This window comes from Marmota marmota, unplaced genomic scaffold (genome assembly GCF_001458135.2).
Source record: "Marmota marmota marmota unplaced genomic scaffold, marMar, whole genome shotgun sequence".
In the NCBI taxonomy this organism is placed as follows: domain Eukaryota; kingdom Metazoa; phylum Chordata; class Mammalia; order Rodentia; family Sciuridae; genus Marmota; species Marmota marmota.
Window position 1 is genome coordinate 42,951,929 of NW_026000005.1, and position 24,865 is coordinate 42,976,793.

Here is a 24,865-nt window from a genome sequence, read left to right on the forward strand (position 1 = left end):
GAGGGGAGGGGAGGGGAGGGGGGATAGTAGAGGATAGGAAAGGCAGCAGAATACAACAGACACTAGTATGGCAATATGTAAATCAATGGATGTGTAACTGATGTGATTCTGCAATTTGTATACGGGGTAAAAATGGGAGTTCATAACCCACTTGAATCAAAGTGTGAAATGTGATATATCAAGAACTATGTAATGTTTTGAACAACCAACAATAAAAAATTTAAAAAAAAAAAAAGATCCAGTAGTAAAGGGAAAAGTGTGGGCAGAGTTTCCAAAGCAACATGAACAAAAGAACAGGACTGAGATCTGACCTTGGATTCCAGGGCTCTGAGACCTCAGGAAGTCCTTCCTCAGAGTTCATTCTTTCCCCTAAAATGACAGTGGCCATTAATACTCTCCATCCCTCTTCCTCCCTTCCATTCCAACATTTGTTCATTTCTTTGTCCATCCCAAGAACACAAACCCTCGTAGTTTGCTGGGAGCCATTAGCCAAGTAGGTATGACAATTTCCTTGCCAGCGTACCCCATGTTGCAGTGACATTGAATGTAGGTGACCTTGCTCAAGGACCAAGGCGGATTAGGGCGTTCCCGGTTTAGGTTCCAGGTTTAAGATTATTCCTGCTGGGAATAGGGCGTATCCTGCTGCCTGAGTTCCCCTTGAGTTCTCACGGGATTCAAACAGTATACTTTGGAGATAGAAGCCCAGTGGAGGGGGATTTGGGCAGAGAACGTGGATTTCCCCAGAACGTGATTGTAGACGGCTGGTGTGAGTTCGGGAATAAAGAGTTGCTGTTTGAATCTACAAGCTGTGTGGTGGCTCGTGATTGTGTGCCCAGACAGACTGTGGCAGTAGTTCTTGCCTCCGTAGCACTTACAAGCAAATAAGGATGAATCTTAATGAAATAATCAAGTTCATGAGTAGTCACCAACTGTGGTATCATACATGTTGAAGAAACAGGATCAGTCCTTTAAGAGTCTCATGCAAAGGACCTTCATTGGGCCGATTGAGGATTCATTTTCCTAAGAATGTGGTATTTGCACTGAGAGCTGAAAGAAATGAAGCAGAGGAGAGGGAGGCTGTGGGAGGTAAGGTGAGACAAAAGCGAGCCTGGCCTGGGCCAGCAAGGAGGCCAGCGGCCATACCATGTAGGACTTTCTTTTCAATTTAAAAGAATTTTTTTCTTCTAAAATAAAATGAAACCTTTGAAGGGTTTCAAGTAGAGGAGAAAGTTGATGGGAGCTGTATTTTTTAAAAGCTTTCCTGGCTATTGAGTGGAGAATGGCTGGTGTGAACACTGGAGCAATTTTTGGAGATCATTTATGGACCCAGGTCTGGTCTAGGCTCACCATACAGGTGACTCAGAGTTGGTGACAGGGCAAATGGAGAGGAATGAACAAATTTAGGGGATGTTGAGATTAAAATGACATGTTTTGGTTATGGGTGGAATTGTATGATTTGGTGATGAATGGAAGAAGAGTGTGTCCAAGATGACTCTAGGGTTATGGCGTATGTGGCTAACTGGATGGACAAGGGACACATTCCTAGCTGGGGCAGGGATTATTAGTATTATAGGTACCATTTACTTTTGATTGCTTGGGTCTAGGTGCTGGACCTCTTTAATTCATTTGGTCTTCAGAACACATCTATCAAGTAGATCTCTACACTGTACAAATTGAAAAATAGAGGATCACTGTAAGAAGTTACTTGTCCAAGGACACAGAATAGGGGCAGAGTCGGTCAAGGTCAGATAGCTCCCTTTGGCTCCAGGGCCAGGTAGCAGAAGGGCAGCTTTGTACAACTCCAGCATCCACTCCTGGTAAGTAAAGTTTGGATTATGCAGAATAAAATGAGTGGAAGAGTAAAGAAGAAAGCCAAATGATATGAGAAGACCACCAAGAGACATAGGACTTTGTTCCACCTCTCGGAGCTGTTAGGAAAACCATTTTCCCTTTGGACTTCAGTGTCCTAGCTCAGAAAGAAGCAGGTTAGAACCACTATCCCAAAAGCTCCACTGCCCTCTGAAAATCTGGATTTTAGGATCTCCTGAATGCACTGCATGAAAAAATCCCTCCCACGGTGATCAGGTCCATAGTTTCTTTCCTAAAACCCTAAATAGGCCTTTCAGTACCGGCTTTTTATTTGGCAAAACCACATATTTAGGTATTTCCCAAGTTGTTCAGAGACAATGTGTTCCTCCCTCTTATCCAAGTCTTCAGTTATTCAAGGCGGGCCTATTTCTAGATTCCTAACTTAGAATTTAAAGTTTAAAACAGTTAGTTCTGGTGTCTCCCTTTCCATTGGCAAAATAAGTTTGATTTTACCAGAAATTATTAACAGGCATTTAGGAGTAATTCATTTTTATTATTATCAAATACCTCTCCATATCATAGACCATTTTAAAATCATTTCTGAGCTTAATTCTAACTCAGTTGAGACACTTGGAGGGAGGCTATTTTAAAGGTGTAAAAGGTCTGCGAAAGCCCCTGGGGTCTTCCTGAGGCTGGGAGGGCTCCTTTCCCAGGGCTGCCCCTTGCCTTTGTAGATTAGCACATACATACACACAGACATGTAGAAATACACATGTACACACACGCATGCCCACACATAAACATACTTTCTTTAGTGGATCACAGACCAGGACTGGCAGGAGATAAGAGTTATTCAGACCTAGAAAAACATGCAAAAGGTGGTAATTAGGCTCAGGAATAGTTTAAATACCTTTCAAATATAGAAACTACCATGTTTTTTAAATGACCATTTGCTTCTAAGATAGTTCATCACATCATAGAAACTGGCTTCCCAGCCTCACGGTTCTGTGCTGACTGACCCATATGAGCATTTTTAGCTCTGAGAAGCAAAGAGCAAGGCTCTTGCTTGCTTGTGTATTTGTCCAGATGGCCTCTTAGGCCACTTAGCTCATGGAATTATCCACTCTGGAAGGATAAAGGTTGGGCTGTCCTCACCTCCAAGTTATCTTATAAGCTCTTAACACTCAGAAGTCATAGATATCATATTTCTGAAAAGTATGCTATTCTTCCTTTACTTATTTTTTTTTGTTTTTATTAGTGTATATTAATTATATAGAATAACAGATTTCATGGTGGCATAGTCACAGGCCTTCACTTATCTTCTACCTCCTTGTGCCTCTGCCTTTTTTTTCTTCCTCTCCTCCCTCCCCTCACTTTCCCTTTCTGCCTGGCAAGCACAGAGCTGACCACAGGCCTCACGTTGCTTTACTTTCTTATGGTGGGGCTGGGCTGGGCAGCCCTCTCCTGATGCCCTCAGCCCTGCCTGTGCTGCTGGTCATGACTTACTCTAATTGCCAGAGTTATACCTGCAGGAGAGGGACAACAAGGGGCTTTCAGCCTTAATGAGGACTTTGAACCACTGTGTCCTCCTTGGCCACTAAGAATCTCAGGGACAATTTGCTAGGTCAAGGATTATTTTTGTAATTAGGCATTGATATCGGTACCTCTGGACATGTAGTTATGCACTACTCAAACGAATACTATTTGAAAAGTTGAGATACTTTGAATTTTTAAAGCCTTTAAAACAGCATTCAGCATAGGTGGATATAGTACATCTCATATCTCAGACTATTTCAAGTATCAAATCTGTGTCATCCAGGGTTGAATACAGCACAACCTAGGAAACTACCAGAGTCTCTGGTTCATGGGAAATGTGACCCTAAACCTACTTATACAAAATCAAATGCCATACTGGTGTAGATGGTTAAAGCTCAACACAACCCCAGGAAACAATATGACATTCCTCTGATCAAAGTTTCTCAAAATAGGATCTAAGAGCCAGTGGCATCCTAGCCATTTAAGATGCCTGTTAAAAATGCAGATTCCTGGAGCTGGCATGGCTCAGTGGTAGAGTGCTCACCTAGCGTGTGTGAGGTGCTGGGTTCGATTCTCAGCACTATATATAAATAAGTTAATTAAATAAAGGTCCATTGACAACTAAGTCCCACCATAGGAATCCCAACTTAGAACCCTGAGTCTGCCTCTTACCAAACTTCCTCATGTGAGTTTGGGAATCCCTATGCTAGATCTAGTATCTGGTCTTTTGCCTTTTGAGACATGCCGTTCAAAAGAGGCATCAGATAGCTGCAGGACCTCTTTCAGGGTTCACTTTATTTGCTGCTAGTCAATCCACCCAACTTGCCTCAGGGCCTCTGTCCTCACATGGGAGAGAGCAAACTCTGGTCTCTTTAATCCCCTTCTGTTATGATTTAGATACAAACTATTCCCCAAAAGCCCATGTGCAAGACAACGCAAGAATTTCCAGAGGTAAAATGGATTAGATTATGAGAGTTTTAAACTAATCAGCAGATTAATCCACTGATTTGGATTAACTCGGTGGTAACTGTAGGTAGGCACAGTGTGGCTGGAGGAGGTAGGTTACTTCAGGTGTGACTCTGGGGTTTTTATTTTGTCCCTGGTGAGCAGAGCTCTCCTGGCTTCCTTGTTGCTATGTCCTGAGCCGCTTTTCTCCTCCATGCCCTTTTCTTCCTTTATGATTCTCTTGTCAGGTCTTTTTGTCACAGCAACACAAAGCTGACTAAGACACCTTTCATTCCCAGGCCTAGCAGCTCTCATTCTCCAGGCACATGATTTCTCTAACAGTTTTCCACTTTGACCTGGACTTGACCACTTTGGGGTGGTTACTTTCAGCAGAAGAGGCTTTTTTTCCCTTTCCAAAGTTCTCTTCCCACTGGCTGTCCATCTTTTTTCCTTATTCCTCAATGTATTGAGAATGTTTACTCATACTGTTTTGTTTCGTTTTTCCGTGCGCAAAAGTTGAAAGATGTTTTAAGTGAAGTTTCTGATGAAAATACTGGCTAATTTTAAATGATCTGTGATTTAATTTCAAAATTCAATGAAAATGTATCCTTTATCTCTTGCTTAAAGAGCTGGAAATTGGGCCATTTCTGGTTTGAAACTCAAGTGGAAGGGAGTGAGAAGAAAATAGGTCTAATGCTTCTTTAAGCCTTCATCTGCTCCAGGGCTTTGAGAGCTTGGGCCAAAAGTATTGGTTTAGGAATTTTGTTGTTTGCTAGTAGAGGACCCCTCCCCATGCTCGAGTAAGAGGGTGAACCATGCATCCAAAGACTTGGAAGAAGATTGCTGCTGTCCTGGAAATTATGAAACCACCACTTGGGACAGGTCCATATCTACTGGGAAGCGCATCCTCTTGTCCCTCAGATGCAGGGGGCCTGCCCAGAAGCTGCTGAACCACCAGTTGCTGAGCTGCCAGCTTCACAGATGCTCTTAGTCAGTTTGGACTGCTTTAACAAAGTACCACAGACTGAGTGATCAAAACAACAGAAATGTATTTCTCAAAGTTCTGGAGGCTGGAAATCCCAGATGCTATCACAATTGAGGTCTGGTGAAGTCCCTTTTGCTGGATTATAGCCTTCTTACTGTACCCTCACATGGCAGAGCAAGCTTTGGTTTCTCTGTTCCCTCATAAGGACATTAACCATCATGGAGACTCCAACCTTATGACCTCATATACACCTAACCTGAGGGCCCCACCTGCAAATACCATTACATTGAAGATTAGGATTTCAGCATATGAATTTGAGATGGACACAAACTTCAGTCTGTAGCAGATGCCTTTGTGATCTCTTTGATCCCAGACCAACTAGACAGGACAGCAGCAGCTAACTAGCTGGGGTCATAGGCTAAGGAATTATAAAAAAACTCTCCTAGAGAAACCATTAGTGGTAGACTCCTTTGCAGATTTCTAGGACTTTTGGAATACTCTGTTTATAAGTCCTCATCTTGCACATTATCCCAGTGTTAAGCCAGAGAAACCCCAGAGAAACGTCAGGCCGAGTTCTGACGGTCCTTAGACAGCTGTCCACACTCAGCCACTGCAGTTGGACATAGAATGGGAGCTACAAGACCCTCCTTTTATCTACCTTCCTCCCTTCTGATATTTTGCTGGGGTTACAAAAAGAAAAGGAACAGAAGTAAAAAGGGGGGGGGGGTTGGGGACAAGTATAACTAGAGGGGTCTATGTGAAAATGTGAACCAGTAAACAGAACCACTTTGATTAGGCTTAAAATAAATCATTTTTCATATTACTGCATCCAGGATTGATTGTCTTGTTGCCACAGATTGTATGTTTGTCTTCTGATTTGGAGTTAGAGTGGAGAGGGGGCTACATATCACCCCTATAAAAGCACGCAGTGACACAAGGTAGTGTGCACAGTAGCAACAGGACATTGTGCATTTAGAACTTGTTGAAGTGTCTATATTCATATTCATGTCTTTCTCTCTCCCAATACCTTGTCAGTTTCCTCTTCTCAGGAAGAATTCTGATATGACACAGAAACTGCTAGATGCTGGCAAATAGTCCCTGGGTTTCAGACCATCTAGACAATAAACAACTCCATAATATTCAGTGCAGCAGCTTCTGTAGAGCCCATCTGTTTCAAAATAACCCTAATTCTGCTTACAATGCGGAATGCTTTGTTGACTGGAATTTGTCCTAGTTTTCTTCAGCCTTTTCAGTGTCATAGGCTTCTGGTTCCACCTGCTGGCAAATGCAAATACGGGAATGAAACCTGTGGGGGATATTTTCAGTTAAAAGAGAAATCTGAGCTGTTGTAGTTCGGGTTCTCAAAGGGTGGTGTAAAAATACAGTGACTCTGTAGTAATCAAATCAGAAACTGTTTCCTACCCCCTCTGGCAACATAGTGTCAGACCAGTGTTAGAGGACTACTTACCCTGGAATTGAGGAATCTGGAGCCCGATGCAGGGGAGGACTGACTCCACTCATTATATCCAACATAGCTCACACAGAAGATGATCAGCTGACAAAGCTGCTGGAGAAACCTACCCCACTGCTTCCATTTTACCCCTGGGCTCAACTGGCAAAGTTCAAAGCTTTATTGTCTTGGAACTCATTAAAAAAAAAAAAAAATTAAAAGTGGAGAAACCTGGCCAAAACACCCCTTAAGGCAGGGGTTCAAATTTAACGTTGAAAAGTCATGTTGATAGCATGGACCTATGATGGGTGATGAGAAGGCACTTCACCAAGACTCACACTCCAGTCTAGTCATAAGGATGAACTTCAGACAAACGTAACTGACGGGCTGTCTACAGGATGTCTGGCCACTCTGTTCAAGGCTGTCAAAGTCAGGGAGACAAGCAAAAGACTGAGAAACTGCCACAGACAAGAGAGACTAAGGAAACATTTTAACCAAGTGTGCTGTGGTCTCCTGGATTGGCTCCTGGAACAGAAAAAGAAAAGGGCAATTAGTGAAAAAAACTGAAACTGGAATAAAAGTCTGGAATTCAGTTAATAGCAAAATACAAATGTTGATTTTTTGGAGTTGCCTCACTACACTAGGTCCCACCATGACCCTTCTGCAAAGATATGGAGTCTCCATCAACATCAGAAGAGGCTGAGAACTGCAGCCACCCATCCTAATTTGGTTTTCCAAAAGGGACAACCACCACCACCACAGCAGCAAGGCCTGACTGTAATAAGGCCTGCACCCATCCAGATCTTTAGGAGCCACTTTGGGAGTCAGGCATATTAACTTCTGAGAGGAGTAGAGGATTCTAATATCCCAACAGGCTTTCATCATTTTCTAGCATTTTGCAGGGGTGTGTGTGTGTGTGTGTGTGTGTGTGTGTTATCTTTTACCACTCACCCCCCTGCCCCCAAAGACTTCTGTATTCTACCTTCAGTTTTCTTTTTCTTATTGTAAAGTATATCCTCAAACCTATATCTCAAGACAGATGTTCAATTTCTCTGTCACTACAGCTGGACAACAAGGCCTTCATGTGACATAGACAGTGGGAACATGGAGGTGAAAGACATAGTCTTTGTCCTCAAGGAACCTCGTGTCTAGTTTTCCATGAGTTTTCATATATTTGCCTAGTGACCATCCCTAGATGATTATTAATTGGAAAAAGAAAAGTCCTTTAGAACATGAACAGGGAAGGGGCTTGTTGGAGATGGTCAACCTCTTATCAACCCCCAAAGTCAAACAGGTACCTCCAGATACTGACTAAAGGCATTCTGGTTTAGATCAAGGAAAATTCAGAGCATCCTAAAGCATCATTAAATGTATGTAAAATGTCTTTAAAAATCATTCCCAAGCTGTGCACAGTGGTTAATACCTGTAATCCCAGGGACTCAGGAAGTTGAGACAGGAGGATTGTAAGTTTGAGGCCAGCCTCAGCAATTTTGTGAGGCCCATTCTAAAAATAAAAAGGACTGGGATGTAGCACAGTAGTAAAATGTCCCTGGTACAAAAATCATTTCTAGTCTTATTAAAATCCCTCTTAATATAGTACCAAAATGATAAAAACTTTAGAAGAATTTAAGACATTGATTTTCCTTAAAAAAAAAAATAGAAAAGCACTTTTGCATCAAAATCTGTTCATTTGTTTTTTTGAAGAAAGGTTTGTGTTCCAGTGACTCCTAGTAAAAGAGAAAGAGATGCTCCGTTGCACAGCTGCTTCTTCCTTCCTGATCCTCTTCCAGCAGTGAGGTGGAAGGATCATAGAGAGCTATTTTTCTTTAGGAAGTTACAAACCATACTCTATTTTTAAAAGTACTTGATAGTTAACTACCAAAGCTGGCTTTTGCAAGAGGTGCCTATCTGTTGGTAAATCTTACTCTTTGTCAAAGGAGATGCTAATTCTAGATACATTCAGTGGTTCAAAATAAAATCTTACTATTTGCAGTGAGCCTTAATCTAAGGCAAAATGTAAATTGTTGCTGCTGTGAAAGACCCTGTCTCCAGATCGTTTGGAGAATCTCCAGATCGAGACAGTGATACCCTTCAGGATTACAGGTTCTGGGATTGATCGAAATAGATGATTAACACACCTGTGTCTGAGGCACAATAGACACTGGTCTAAGCTTGAGTCTTGACCCCACCAGGGTCCACCTTGGGGTCTGGAAAGTGACTTCCAATCTTTAAGCCTGAATTTTTCATCTGTAAAATAAATAAGGAAATTCTGCCTGGAGGGATAAATAGGACAAAAGGCATAGATAACAATATGGATGAATCTAACAAACATAATGTTAGGTGAAGCCATTCACAGAGAGTACCTATTGAATGAATCCACTTATGGACAAAAGTAGGGAAAATGAATCTCTGCTGTTAGAAATCAGAATAATGGATACTCTTGGATAGTAATTGTGCAGTGTAGATGGGGGCTTCTGAGTGTTGGAACATTCTATATTTTTACCAGATCTGGGTTCCATATGTTCATTTCAGGAAAATTAATCAAGTGATGCACCCCCAAAAGAAAGGTAGTGGTAAATGGGATGGCATACAGCAACTTTCCAGCAAACATTCTTTTGTCTCTCCTTAACTTTGGTTTTTGGATATTCTAGGGTCTGGACCATATGCTGTCTGTATTGTAGGAAACATTAAACCTGACATTTTAACTTACTCAGATTGCTAACTGGATTATAGTCTATTAGGTTTAAGTCACTTGTGTCCTTTAAAGGTCTTCAACATCAACTAACGGCAGTGGGAAGAAACGTACACCAGGTAAAGTGGGGACTATATTACTCCCACTTTGAGATTCCAGGTATTTTTTCAGAATTAGGAAATGCTCACTACTGCAGTTTGCTTGGTTGAAGAGATAGGAATGTCAATGTATTCTATCTCAGATCACACCTACATGTTACCCTTCTCATAAGTCATAATGAAAGTTTGATTTGTATGAAATTTAGAAGGTTTAAATCAATTTCAAATATTTTTTAAAAGAGATCATATTATAATTAGTGACTCAAGAGGTAAAGTGATCTCACTATCCCTAAGTGCCTCCCCCTTTTTAAAAATGCCATTCTAGATTGCTGGGGTTTCTTCCAGACCTTTTTGGTCTTTGTCAGTAAATGACTTAGCAACAATCCTTTCAGGAGGTTTTGCTATTCATGGGATTCTAATAAAGTACCATCCTTGAAAGAGGGAACATGGGTCCCATGCTGCTGCCCTCCTTTGCCAATAGAAATCCCAAAGAATGCAGTGATTTATTTAGAGCTTTCCTGTTTTTTTCTTTCTTTCTTTTTAAGTTATTTTCTCTTTAGCTCCCTAATTTAAGTGAGAGATATTATGCCATCCTGCAGCTTCACTTTAGTATAATTTCACTGAGTGGCATAGAGTGCTCATCAGACCATGGGCAGATCTGTGAATACCAGGAAATTAAACATCTCTGTTTACATGGATGGCGAACAGTAGGAAAAATGGCCGTCAACTGATGGCACACTCTTTAGCAATTCTTATCTGAAGAAAATTGCTTCTCTTCCCTTAGCAGTAAAATGCAGGGGTTACTGCATTATACATAAGGATAGAAAACTGAAAAAAATTCCATCAAGAACCACAAATCAATAAATCTTGTGATCTCACTACTGGTGCTATAATTGAGCCAAATCGCCCTAAGCTGGGCAGGGTTCCTGAGTTTCTTTGAAGCACACTCACTGTTTCTTTGAGTAAAATTGAGGGCCGACCTTCATTTACAGGAACAGAGAGGCAAATCTCTTAAATACTAATATTCTGTACCAGGTTCCTCGGAGCAGGACCATTTCACTCAGGCTGGTGATGTTCAATTCATAATATAACTAAACAGAAAAAAGGTCTTGGCTGGTTATCCCAGCTTCCCCAGTGACCCATGTTACAAAAGTGAGCCATTCAGTGAAGGTTGTTGATTACCTTTTTTTTTTTTTTAATCAGTTCTTAGAAGGCAAATACTTAGAAACTAGCAACTCCACACAAAGCACTGCTAAAATGATCTATAAACATGATTGGGCTCTTGTCTTTAAGAAGTTACTAGTTTTGTTGTTTTGTTTTATATACATACATATCTTATACAGAGCTGGTTAATAGAAACAAATGAGTATTTAACACATTTCTTGATGTTAGAGATTAAAAACCAAAAAATTCAGTGTTCAACAGGCCGTCATTACCCAGGTAGCACTCAGCTAAGCACTTTATATGTATTGTCACTTGTGATCCTCTCAACACCCAGTGAAGGAGTATTCTTACTATGCCCACTTCACAGATAAAGAAACTAAGACCAAGATAGGGTAGCCCAATGTTCATGGTTGTGCAGCTGAAAATTTGAGGAGTTGGGATTTAATCCCAGGTTGTTGGATTCCAGGGCCATGGAAGGGACCCTACAGTTACCTTGCTCAGTACCTTCCCTCACATGGGAACCAGTCAGTTCCTGCTGAAATGCAGAATCTCATCCACAGCGTCTCCACTAGTCCAGGCAGAGTTGGGAAGCCATATTTCAATTCCCTATCCCTATGTACTTAACAACTCTAAGAACATAGCAGAAACACAGGGATAAGATCCTCTGAGACAAGCCTGGTGAGGACCCTGGAGGATCAACTCAGCAACAATAGGTTATGTGACACAAGCAGAAAACACAGAAATGGTTAAGAAAAAGTCAGTGCAGTGCAGGACACTGGAAAGCAGGGCCTCGCTGAGGCTGAGTGGGCAGTCCAGAGGCCTTGTCTCTAGTGTGGCCCTGACCCAAAGTGCACACACAGCAGACAGCAGGCATGTAGCTAACTGCCATCAAGTTTATAGTTCTCTTCAAAATACAAAGATTGTTTTACAGTTAAAAACTTTGCTAAAACATTATCTAGAATTTAGAACAGTGCAGTGTTCAGAGACAAAAATGAAGCAATTCAATCTTTCCTAATAGTCAAAAACACTGTTTTAAGAATTTAAAATACCAAGAAAATCAGGCCTTATTCCAGTCAGGCCTTGCTGCTGCTGCGGTGATGGTGGTGGTGGTGGTGGTAGTGGTTGCCCCTTTTGGAAAACCAAACCACTTTAGTGGCCAGCAGGATTTAAGGAGACCCGTTGGAATTTCAGAGTCACATCTTTTAAAATAGCAGAGTCCCTTAGAGTTAAGGGCTTAGACTGAACCTTATTATTTTCTTAGTTTCAAATAACAGTGAGTTCCCACATCTCATGAAGAAAAAAGATCACTGAGTTTGGGCAGGAAGGCTGGAGATGGTGAGAAGGTGTAGGCTTAACATTTGGTGTTTGGGAAGTGATGGCATTTGAGGAAATGGGAAGAGAATCAGAAGACCTAGGTTCAAGTTTTGCTTCCCTTTGTGCTAGCCTGTGCCCTTAGATGTGTTCCTAACACTCTCTAGTCTGAGTTCCTCATCTGTAAAATTGGAATGATTAAATTGGAAATAAAAAATATGTGCAATGGGGCACCTTAAAGGACTGTAGAGGATAAAAAGCATTCTTGGTCCTCCCGACATGAGTTTTCTGCTTCACTATGTGGCATCTCTTCTGTTGACTCAGCCCTAGTTCTCCTTGAACACCCTGCAGATGAGTCAGAGCATGTATGCTGGCTGCTCATTTTGAGAGCTGGACCTGAGGAACCTTCCGAGTCTGCCTCTTCTAATTTCTCCCTGTGTTTCCCTTCATGGAAACACTAATTAATCCTCCCAAAGGGAATTGCAGTATTCTCTACTATGTGAAGTCACCAGATGATGCTGTATCTCCCATTGGGAGTCTGAGGACTCTTCCAGCATCCATGGGTTGGTGCCCTGTGGCCTGATATCAACATGTCACGTTGATATCAGGCCACAGGGCACCAACTTCTGATTCTGCCCACAGCTCATTCTAACAGAGCTCCCTGGAACAGGGTGTCAGACACTGGCTTGAACTGACAAGTACAACTAAATATATTGTTGTTCTTAAAAACAACTGTGGAAGGCAAAGTAGGATTTGGAGCTGATCACATAATGCAATTCTGAGCAATAAACTAGTGATGATTTGATTCATGAATTTGTTGTTTCAGAGCACTTACCATCTTGAACAAAGAAAAATTCCTTTACAAATATGTGTGACAGAAACCACATCTGACAAAACTTTTAATCTTATATTATTCATAAAATCTTTACGAATTATAGGGTCTATGGCTTATAATATGCTGAATGACATCTTTAATATAATAACAAATTGACACATATTTCACAAAAAAAGCCTTGCAGGAGAGATTTACTCAGCAGTATTGAGTGTGGGGTGAGGCTGGCCTGTTTACTTCGTGTGTGCAAGTCGGAAAGAGAGACAGGGGTTCAGGATTGTCAGCAGGAAAGGAAGGCCCATTATGGGTAGGCATTGGGATCCCCAAAACAGTGGGGAAGGAAAAGCGTAAAAAGGGGCCACCTTTGATCCTGTTTTGGATTTCTCTTTGACAAGTGAAATTCTAGTCCTAGCTTGAACAGATTGACTCTTAATCTCCCATTGCTTTAGGAACATTGCTTTTTATAGTCTTAACAGTTGTCATTTGATATAAAAATCTTGGAAGAGGCTCCATTCTTGGAGAATGAGCAAAAGGGATCAAGCGTTCACTTCCTTTCCCTCTGGAGAAAGCAACTCCTCTTGCCCACCCAAACTGCCCAGTGAGGCCAGCACCGCTGGAATATTGTCCCACTGTATCATCCATGTCAGAACCTCAGTCCATGTTGGATGCTGCTGCCTGGCTATAGTAGATACCTTGGGAGTCACAGGCAGGTGCTGTTAAGTCCCTATGTTTATTGGACACAAGTGTGTGCTTAGGGCTGTTTCAGGCACTAGGAAGCAGGGAGAAGAGTCAAAGATGTGCCCTGCCATTTTAGAGCTTATGATACTAGTATGAGAGTGAAGAGGTATACAAATGGCAAACACTGTCTGGCAGAATGTGGCAGCCACTGAATGAGGACATCTCACAGGAAGGTGCTGAAAGTGGAAAAGTTTGAATTTGGAAAGTTCCCTAGTGGGTGGCTAGGCACTGAAGAGGGCAGAATAACGCTTTTGGTTGGTGTAGGTACTGAGTGGGGGGAGTTCAGGGAAAATTAACAGGGTTTGCAGAGATGTGAAAGTGAGAAGATGTAGCCTTTTGGTCCATGTGCTTGAAAGTGGGCCGGCTACTTACCAGTCCGTGGTCCTCATGGAGGATGCGGAGGCTCTCTTGGTAGGTGTTGGCTGCTGGTCCCTTGACATCAAGGACTGTATGGTTTTCTTCCTTTATTACTCTATGTGATGCCTGAAAGTGTTTTCTCTATAGTAACTAGAGTATTTATGTCATTATAAACTACATTGTAGTATGTTTATAGATAGAAGAAACCTTTTTAATATGAAAGGTTTGAAAAATTTCAAATGGAGAGTTCATATGAAAAATCAGGCACAATATTTAATGGTCTTGTAAAGGGTCCTTCATATGAAAGTCCCTTCTTATGACCTTTTAGTATCATACCTGAACTTTTGTCCGCCTGGCCAGGTGCCCATCAGTGCTCTGTGGCCCATGCTGTCCCCATTTGTCTCATTCAGGGTGAGATTCTGATCACAAGAGTGGGATAGAAGGTGGGAGGTTAGAAGGAGGGAAAGGAAGGCCCCAGAGGGCAAGTTAGTAGTGATAGATGGGCATTTAAAAAAGAAGAAGAAAGAAAACTAAGCCCTAGATATGATGGAGGGCTAAGTAGGCTAAGTAATGCAAAATATGGAGCCTGGTGGAAGGAAAAAGGAACAGAGAGGAATGTTAAGAAGAGCCAGAATTAATCAAATTAAGTTCCAGGGACTGAACCACATTAAAAAATATTGACTTGATGTTGAAATTAATATTGACAGCTGAAGTTTAAATATGTTTGTTATATATCTTTTTCATGTTAAAATAAAAATGACACCAAAGTGCTATGTTGACATGCTTTCCCCCCCTGCTCAGAATCCTAGCGTACATGATGCCTTGTTAAGTGTCAGAACAATGGATAGCCAGTATTTGATTTTCCCTTTCCTTTCTCACTACAGGAAACACCAGAAATAGCCCACCATCCTATGGGTTTCACCTCTCACCAGAAGAAATGAGGAGACAACGGCTTTACAGATTTGATGGCCAGTGAGGTGGCACAAGGTCTTGGGAAGACATGGTCCAGTTGTGTAACTATTGCTCATTTGGCTCACTCCCCAAGCCCCTAATTAGTTTTAAACAAAAACAGAATATACCATTATGGCCCCAGATTGCTCTTATCTGCTGTGAACCATCACTCCATGGCCCCTGCAAGTCCAGATTGCCTTTTCTGAAAACTGGACTTGTCCAAGGCGGGCTCAGCTTCTGAGAGTGGTCCTTCTGGCCCTATTTTCTGCTCTAACAGAAGCTCACTTCCTCAACTTTGGGACCAGTTTCCACATTCCTTCTCTCTCTCCTGACTCAGTGGTGCCTCTGCCCTGTTTTGCTTTTGAAGACTGTGACTTTCACCAGGAAGCTTTGTTTTCACAAGATGGGAAGATCAGTCCCTCACTCTGCCTGGAGTGCTTGTGCTGACTTGGCAGGAGATGGGCACATTGCCATGGTGACTGCCCAGGAAGAGGATGTGGCTACCTTCCCAGCATACTGTTCTCTTCTTCTTCTCCCAGGCATCTCAGCTCCTCTGGCCACCAGGTCGGGGTGCTAGTCACAGTGGCTTGCTTTTTGTGTTGCTCTGCCTATAGAATGTTTTACTGAAGAAGTGTAAGAATGGCCTAAGATGGAGAAAACACCTGCCCACTCCATTAGGTATCAGATGGGACCTATCATGTATCTCATCAGCAAAGCAGCAGCAGCCACATACAGAGTAGAGTGAAGGCATTCAGTGGACTGAACACTAGCAATCCTCCTTACAGGAAGTATTTTTTCCTTTAAAAAAGTGCCTCTTCATTGTCCTCTGTAACTACCATTTGCCCTGGACAAGTGTTCAAAACATGCCCCAGGGCCCTGCAGTGTTAGACACAGATTGTCTGTCGAAGTCATTTAAGGTATTTCCTGGTGCAGGTGTGTTATGAATAAAAAAGAACAAAGCCAAAACATCATTAATGTTGAATTGTCATGGAGCTATTTATTTTTAAAGAGATTTAGAAGCAGTCAAAAATCTTCCTCTTTTGACTTATCCGTCATTTATAATAGTTTTCTGACTATGAAAATAATAAATATGCCTTCTATATGCATAAAGCAAACATTTATAATGAAATAATACTAAGTGTTAACAGTTTTTTTTTGAGAAGAGAGAGAGAAAAAAAATTTTTTTTTAATTTATTTTTCAGTTTTCCATGGACACAACATCTTTATTTTATTTTTATGTGGTGCTAAGGATCGAATCCAGCACCCCGCGCATGCCAGGCGAGCGTGTTTCCGCTTGAGCCACATCCCCAGCCCCAACAGGTTATTTTTGAGGGGTGGAGTACATGTGATTTTGCTTTCTTTTTACAATTTTATATTGCTAATTTTTAAGAGTGTGGCGGGTACTGCAGTCAGGAAAACCAGTTTATATAATAAATCAAGAAATACAAAACCAGTAAAACAGATGTAAAATACTATGCATTCACTAAGAAAACTCACTGGATAAAACAGTAATACAAATAAATACATACACAATTTTAAAATCACCTGTATACCCACCATTCAGAGGTAACCAGGTTTAATATTTTGGGGAAGTGCCTTCTCGATTTTTGGTTTTGTACATTTCACAAATTTTGCAGCACACTGGCTATGCAGTTTTTTATGCAGTCCCTAATCTGTATATACCTGGAAGAGATCTTGACACCAACATATAAAGGAGCTAAGAAAACCACATGGGTCCAGGGAACTCTCCGACCCTGCCACCGGCTGGCACAGTGACACCCAAGCTCCTTGATTTAATGTATCACTGATGTAAAACTACAGCTTGTTGATAATATAAATTGTATCCAAGTCTGGTAGCTTTAAATAATATTTATATTAAAATGTTCAAAAGCTAAATTATTATTATCTCCCAACTCTATAAATTTGACTTCTAGAAGAAGTAACCTCTTTCTTACATGCCATATTTTCATACACATAGAAATTATGCTGTAACACTTATCTCTCCACTGCCATCATCATCTGTGTATAACTACACCAAGAAGTGCCTTCCACAGGGAGTGAGGGTTGTGACTGACCCTGGAACGACACCTGTGTTTTATTTACCTTTCTGCATTCTCCTTGTGTCCCAGCTCTACCATCCTGAGGCTTGTGGTAGGTAGGGGCTTATTAAATGTTAGTTTCCCACCAAAGTGTTTTTCCAGTTTCTTTAAAAGGCTTTCTGGCTATGTTTTTATTGCTGGAGTTCAATAGTAGTACCACCTCACTCTATGTGATTTGTCAGATACTAAAACACTGGAATTAGATTTGGGGTAGTATAGATATAATATGCATGCTTTCTTTAGTTATGGAGTGGAAGATTACCAAACATTCGGAGATGTGGGAAAGGTCTTTTAGTAATAAATATAAACCATCTATTTTTGCACAAAATAAAGATGTTCTGGAAATTATTATAATTATGTTTTTCAGTTAATGGGCTTGCCTATAACCAGTGCTTACTGTCTTCAGTGTCGATTTGGGGGAGGGGGTATCATTGTTTTTTCCTCTACAGTAAGGAATCCCCAAAGTTATGCTAACAAACTGGAACTGGGTTAGAAAAGACAGATAAAGGCAATGCCTTAAACAAAGTATCTTTAATAGGGAGTGCATATTAAGAGCTGATTCTTTAATTTGGTTTCTTTCTTTAATCATAGTTTCCTGATCACTTGTTACACACCCAGTTCCCACAGTTTGTTGTGGTAAATAAACTTAAGAGACCTTTTAATATGGACTCTTTCCTTGGTTCTCAAGAGGAAGTAGTTAGAATCACTTCCTGTTCATGAGTTGAAATTCATTGCCTGAGATTCCACAGTTGTGCACAGTAATGTTCAACTCTCCTCCGTCTTTATAAATGCCTGCTGGTGAAGCTCAAGCTGAGAAGGAATTAACTACTTTTGGTAGCACTAGGGCCAGTCTACGTATTTGGCACATGTTCTGCTGCCTGGGGAGTAAGCTAAGGGAATGAGGTGACCCCTCCACACACAGGACCATAAGGTGGGGTTGGGGTGGGGGAAGACCTTGCATCCTTGTTCCCAGTTTTAGTTTCTCTCCAGAGATTGATTATTCAATAGCTAAAATATTCAATTACTCATTTTAAAAAACTTATCATTTCTTCCTTTCCCTTCCTGTGGCTCACTACAGTCATTTCCTAATTTTCTTTCTATTTAAATTTTTGGGGCCCCTAATATTTCATTTTCAAACCACAGACTCTCAGGAGGACCTTAAAATCTTTCAAGTCATTACTCTGCTCAGTGCTTCAAAGTCTTCACTCATTCTCCACCAGGCTACCCATCTAGGCTTCCAAAAACCACTCTTTTGCAGTGCCACTCATCATCTCAGATGCCTTTTATTGTCTGTTGGTTGCCAAAGATAAAAGTGGGAGTCGTTAGCCTGGATAACAGGGCTCCACCCAGGCTTTTGACCCCACCCCATTTGTGCACAGCAGAGCTTGCTCTCTGGCCTCCCTACCAACTAGGATCACTATTTTCTAACCTATCCACAAGTAGAGAAAGTTCCTAAGAGGTAATGGTGTCATGAGAGAGAGCACTGTCTATAGCAACAGGCAGAGCGGGTTCAAGTTCTAGGTACTAACTCTATGACCTTGAGCAGGTTATTTATTCTAAAACAGTTTCCTTGGAGGTAAAGTAGGATGTTTGTGGCATTGAGGGAGCACATATGGTAGGGTTTATATGGTTTCTGTTACATAGTAGGTGCACAATAAATGTTAAATATCCTTATTTTCCCATCAGGTAAGAGTTTTAACCAAATATCATTGAAGTTCCCTTGCATTTAAAAGACTAAGTCCAAGAAACTTATTGATCACCTGTACTCCACTTATCCTCAATTCCAGCAACTCAGGGCTACAGGTTACATTTCATATTTATATAGCTGACTCACATACCTGTAATCCTGCAGAATAACCTTGTGAAGCAGGTGGTTTCATTCTTGCTCAATTAATGAGACAACTGAGGCCCAGAAATGTCTGAGCCACACACTGTTCAGGCAACTCAATGGGTGTAGATGCAGCCTTTCTGCCCTCAGGCCTGTTTTCGTTTTTTGTCTCTTTCACTGGGTGCAGAACTGTGCTTCACAGAGCCTCAGAATCCCATCCTTTCAAGCCTCTGATCTTCCCTTTTCAATTTACATCCACCAAGGAACATTCCTTATTTTCCCCACTATGCCATTTCAAAGGGTGGGACCCATTATGAAGTAGGTTAAACAAAGTAAACCCACTTTGGCTTGAAAGAAAATTAATTCAAATGAAACACAATTATTTAGGGAAGCCACTACAGAACTTTATGTATAAGGAACCATATTATATATAAGTGGTAATACAGCAAAGACTTAAGTGTCAACAGCAAGCCAGGCATCTTGCAGAAGTTACTTGTTCAAGTTACTTGTAGCTTTACAACTCTAGGTTAAAGAGAGGAATGCAATTTATTGGCCATGTTTCACATTTTTTCCATAAATCTTTAAATATTTAAGCACCATAAAATTCAAGCATTTCACACAAATGTGGCAGCCAGCCTTGGTGGTTTAAAATGCATTATGCAGAGTTTCCTGGCAGATAATAACAGTGACAATTACACAGTACTGATCTTTAACATCAATTGTTTGTTCCCCACAGAACTTACCAGTAATGTCCCTGCAGGAAATTATGATTGTGTGTGTGTGTTTGGTACAGTAATTTTGAGGATATAAATAAAATAGCATTCCCCAAAACATTAAGAATTGACCAGGTATAATAATTCTAATCAGTAATTTATATGCCTTTTGAGAATCATAGCTCTCTATTGTGTGTTTAAAAAAAAAAAAACACCCAAGGAATATTTTTCACATTGAATAATTAAATAAAAGATGTGGCCATAATCAATGCATGATGATAGCTATTTGTGAGAGAGATAATCTAACTTTAACTTTCAACACAAGAGTAAGTATTATGTCCTATCATCCTATTAGATAAATGAGGGAAATGAGGTTGAGGGAGTTGTGGAACTGGCCCAGGTGAACCAGCTGGATAGAGATGGAGCTGGATCAAGATCTGCGTACAACCAACTCTAAAGTCATTTTCCCACCATTCTTGCAGCTGAACCAAGTAAAAGTTACAATTGTCAAATTATTGCAGTGAGCTGATAAAACACAAATCTAATATAATTAATAATATAATTTCCTGGAACACAGATGGTTTGCTAATCTACAATAGGCTCCAAATAAAATCTTTGATAAAAATCTTAAGTTTCATGGACCATTCCACTGGCTATTTTTCTAAGCACCATTACATACACACAAATTTTGTAGAGGCATACTTTTGCTAGGAAGCTCTTAAATCAAGAGGGAATAGTGGTTCCAGTATGAACTGTCATGGCACAGTACAATGAAGGGTCTTCTCTAAGCCAAGTCTTTCAAATCTCATCATTTCTGAAATTTCATTTTATATTAAAAAATTATTTTTGAGGGGAAAAGTGATGACTAAAGCTTAATTGCCTTTCTGCAGGAGTTGTAATAGGAGATTGTGGGTGTGCAGAATGTTGAACATTCTGATATTTTGAAGTTAAGAAATGGCTTATTTACCATTTTACCACTGAGGACCTTATATGCAGACCTGAACATCTAATGCCTAATGAGGCTTGTAGAATTATCATTGAATAAAAGTGTTGGCAACAATATGCTAAGTTCTGCTAGCACTGGACAAATGAAGTGTGGTCCCTGCCCTCCAGAGGCTTAGATTTTAGTTAGGGATTGAAGGACATGTGCTGAGACCTTAAAGAAGTACTGGGGAAACAGAAAGAGAGGCCAGCCCCACTAATTGTATTGGTGGCAGCTAAAGAGAGTCCAAATCTCCTTGAGGGAATTCACATGCATGCCCCTAATTTAGTCTTGAAAGATATGTAGGCATCTGCCAAGTCAGTAGACCAGAGGGAAGATATGGCTGGTGTAAGAGAAGGAACCAAAGGCACAGAGGTACTGCGAGAGTTTGCAGAACGGTGTACAATTCATGGTGGCAAGAGATAGTCCCAGGTGTAAGCCATGGACAGTTCATGCTGGACCTCTCACCCATTGTGAAGTCATTTGGACTTGGGCAATGCAGTCATTGAAGGGTTTTAAGCCAAAAGATAACAAAACCAAGTTTGGATGGAACTTAGATGACAACTGAGATTTGAAACTGGAGGAACTGGTCGGAAGATGTCTACTGCAAGAGGGTAGTTGGAGAGTCTCGTTAGGTACAAAGATGCTGGAGAGGAGGCAGCAATCCAGAGGAAGATGACTCAGATGCAGCCTGGGGAGTTGGAGAGCAGAAGGAACCCACCACATGCAGCATGGGGGACCACCTGGTGTCCTTCCCAGAATAAGGATCCAGAGGGAAGCATCTTAGTCCTCCAGCTTGAGCCTCAGAGCACTTCCCACTAGGCAATCAAGGTACAGTCCAACCAGTTATGGGGAGAGAGATTTTGATAAGGATCATTACCGGTGATGGATTAGAACAAATTCATGGCCTTCAAGAGAAAGGGTAATTTAAAAAGCACATTGATATATAACGAGGTGAAAAAAATAATGGCTTAAAATAAATAAGTTCTTTTTCCTATTCTGCCAATTTGACCATTTAAAATACTTCTTCAAAGCCAGGAGGGCAGCATTTGGGCTATATTTAGAGAGGACTCCTGTGATGTCAGTATTCTGAACTACCTTATACTCACTGTCCCAGACACACTGTGGAGGAAAGTCCACTTAATGCAGCCTAGTGTTTGTTGTATTGTTTGTTTGTTTTACATGTTTTAAAGTTTGCTAAGATAATACTCTAATACCAGAGTTAAAGGATTTAAAATAATTTAGCAAGCAAGATACAATTCTGATGTTCCATTTTTCATCCTTACCTCTAGGCTTAAATTTGAGCTACCCAGACATATTTAACATGCATAGCATGGTTAAAAGGGGGGCAAATTAACTAGGAATGTTTTGCTACATCAATAAAAAATTTCATCTTAAAATATACATTTATCTTTTTAGCAGAATGTACCCTTAAAATAGATTGCCCTCCCACAGGCAGCCCATAGAAAACACATTTAAAATCTATTCTACAGAGAAGAACTCATTACTAACCAAAGTTTGGCAAGGAAAACATTTGTTATAAACAAAATTTTAATTGAGTTTTCTCTCAATTATTTTTAAGCACACTGAAAGTAAGCACTAATATGGATGTTACTTTCATGAAAAGTTCCTTCAGTTTTCTCCTAAACGACATTTTCTTTACGTGAGGAAGATCAGTTTTCTGAAAATCTTTTCTAACAAATCTTCTGTTTTGTAGGATTAGACCACCAGATTCCTGGCAAAATAGAAAACAGACCTTTTCCTATTTGAAAGTGACATAGCTTCTAAACTTTTATAAAAATTACTGATGCCAAATGTCAAATGACTGCCTCGGTACAATACTCATAAAAGGTATGTTTTTAAAATTGGCAAACTGGGATGTTCCTGTAAACACCAATCACAGGAATATAAAATTCAAGTTGTAGATCATCTTTGTTTCTTTTAAAGACTGTCCATACCTTCCTGGGGGGGTGACCCTTAAATGAATTTTCTTACCTAAGCTTAATTAAGTCGGCCCTTAATTTACTCCCAAGTGCATAATGATAGCCCTGTCATGTCCCCAAGTGAGCTGCCATTATGTATGTGGAGAGAAAGTGTCCATTGTGAGCTGTAAGGAAGCTCTGCAGGTTTTCCTGGGGCGGGAGAGAGATGCTTTGTAGAAACCCTGTGCCCGCCTGAGTAAGCCCCATGTGGCTTCAGTCCCATTAGCACTGAGGACCCCGACTGGGGAAAAGCGGTCTGTTTGGGAGCTCACTGCAATGGAGAGTCAATTTTTGTGAATCACTACTTTAATATTCATTAATAGCTTTTAGGCTCCTAATCCCTTATTGAATATATATTTTTCCATAATTGCTACTTTTCAAAAGGGTTGCCAAAGTAGGCATTTCCATTCTCTGAAAAATGCAGAAGAGAACATAATGTTTTTATAGTCATCTGTGATGTGTTTATGCTAATGTCGCAGCTCTAGAATACAGAGACTGTGGGCCTTCCTGGCACAGTGATTCATTCTGCTTTGAAATGAACTGTTAATGCTGGCAGTGTGGATTATTTTTTTTTCTTTTTCTTTCTTTCTTTCTTTCTTTTTTTTAAATCTCTTTGGGTCATGGTTTTATGATTATTTAAAGTGCGTGGAAAAAATAGATTACAGAGGAAATCATTTTTGAAATGTTGAAAATCTCTACTTTCTGGTTTCATTTGTTGCCCTATATTTTTTTCCTGTAAAATCCATCCAAAAGCCACTATATTATAGAGTAATTGACTTCATTTGTTTGAGATGCTGTTAACCAATGAATGAAATTTTCAGTAGCATAATTTGTAATCTTGCTTTTACCATCCACTCACCTTTTAGGGTATTAGCATATTTTCAAATAAAGCCTATACTCCACCATCCCCAACAAAGTAAGAATATGTGGGCTTCATCTAGATTAGTGGGTAAAAACAAATCCACCATGTAACCTTTGCTTAATCTGTAAGGAAGGAGGGAGGAGGACCTGGAGGACTCTGGGAATGACCACCTTGAGACAGGGAACAGCTGAAAATGAAGTGGGGTCCAGAATAGCACCAGTGAATCTCTTAGCACAGCCTGGGAAGCCGGAGCTCCCTCCGAAGTGTCTCTTGGCACACGCTGATGAGTTCCGCCTTCTCTAGCTATACTTCATACAGACCTGGCACCTGCTGATTTTCTGGCGCTGGGCCTGGCCTTCTTTCAAGGTGTCTGGTGAGGGGGCGGAGGAAAACTGCATGTCTGGTTGCACCGACGTCAGCCAGAAGCTGTACTCATTTGCGAAAAAGTGGCAAGTTCCCTGCCGGCCCTGGCATTCAAGGAACGGTGCCGCTCTGAAATCTTCCAGGCAGCTGCCAGGCGACATGAGGGCCTGCCCTCCTCCTTGGTCCCCAGCTCCTGTGTGCTACGCAGGCAACAAGAGAGAATTAGGGCTCAGATACACGCCCACAGCCCATACCCACTTCGGGGCCATGCCCAGGTCTGGGCCCGCTGTTAACATTTTTCTGTAAATCATTCCATAAAGAACAAAGTACAACCCGCTGGGAAGTAGTAGGAAGCACACAGCGGAGCCAATTTTGCCAATAGCTAAAGCAAATCCATTTTCTAAATTCTACCAAACTGATAAAAAAACGACAATAAAAAAATAATAGTGGCCCTGTATCTCGACCTTCTGTGGTTTGTAATGGCGTTCATGACCTCATGTCCTACTGCTGTCTGCACAGAGTGAGCAAAATTACTGTCCAACCCAGACAGAAAGGGCCAGAGAAGGTGCTAGAACACAGCAGGTGTGACAAGACCCCAGGGCAGGGCACTCACCATCAGGAAGGAGTACCCGATCCAGAGGCTCCTCCAGGCCCGTGGACACGGGGGGATGGTCTGATCCTGGCTGTGCACCGCCACCGCCTGTGCTGGGGCCTCGCACACGGCACAGCGGCTGATGTACGGGCGGATGTCCTCCTCTGCGAGGGGCATCATGGGGAGGGGCGCTGCGCTGGCTAGCCAGTAGGACTTGTCGTTCCTCCGGGCGTAGTGGCACACTTGGTGGATGTTGCAGTAGGCAAAGGGCAGGGTGCTAAACATCGGAAGGCAAGACCCCGCCAGACCTCCGAGCAAAGGAGAGACACCAGTGTGAGCCCCCTGTGCTTGCGAGGGGACCTTTCCACACAGGGCATGAGCAGACACCTGGTCTGGTCTGTGGAGGCCCATGCCACAGCCTGCTCCGTGGTGGTGAGACCGCGTGGGCCAACCCTCCTCTGCTCTTCCCTCCCCCGTGAGCCCAGCAGTGGGCAGGTGCTGGAGGTGCGTGGGATCATCTGTCTGTCTAAGTGAAGCTCAGGGCCCAGGCGGAGCAGACAGGCAGGCAGACAATGA

General features: G+C 41.5%; 2 protein-coding genes across 17 annotated transcripts in view; one reads left to right on the plus strand and one right to left on the minus strand.

Annotated features, from left to right (window-relative positions):
• Rhbdd1 (rhomboid domain containing 1) overlaps positions 1–17,315 on the plus strand; it is a 138,836-nt gene extending 121,521 nt beyond the window's left edge. For all 5 annotated transcript variants that reach the window (XM_015481467.2, XM_015481468.2, XM_015481465.2 and 2 more), the window contains one exon: positions 14,802–17,315. In XM_015481467.2, the coding sequence (XP_015336953.1) occupies positions 14,802–14,893 (92 nt within the window). In that variant the 3' untranslated portion in view covers positions 14,894–17,315. The remainder of the gene's footprint in view (positions 1–14,801) is intronic.
• Positions 6,068–24,865, minus strand: part of Col4a4 (collagen type IV alpha 4 chain) — a 147,630-nt gene continuing 128,832 nt past the window's right edge. For 9 of the 12 annotated variants that reach the window (XM_048808629.1, XM_048808628.1, XM_048808627.1 and 6 more), the window contains 2 exons: positions 24,311–24,597; positions 19,178–23,897 (listed from right to left, as the gene is read on the minus strand). In XM_048808629.1, the coding sequence (XP_048664586.1) occupies positions 23,634–23,897; positions 24,311–24,597 (551 nt within the window). In that variant the 3' untranslated portion in view covers positions 19,178–23,633. Of the gene's footprint in view, positions 7,251–8,863; positions 8,973–19,177; positions 23,898–24,310; positions 24,598–24,865 lie in introns of those variants that run through there. The other 3 variants (XR_007349514.1, XR_007349513.1, XM_048808630.1) reach the window with 3 other exon arrangements.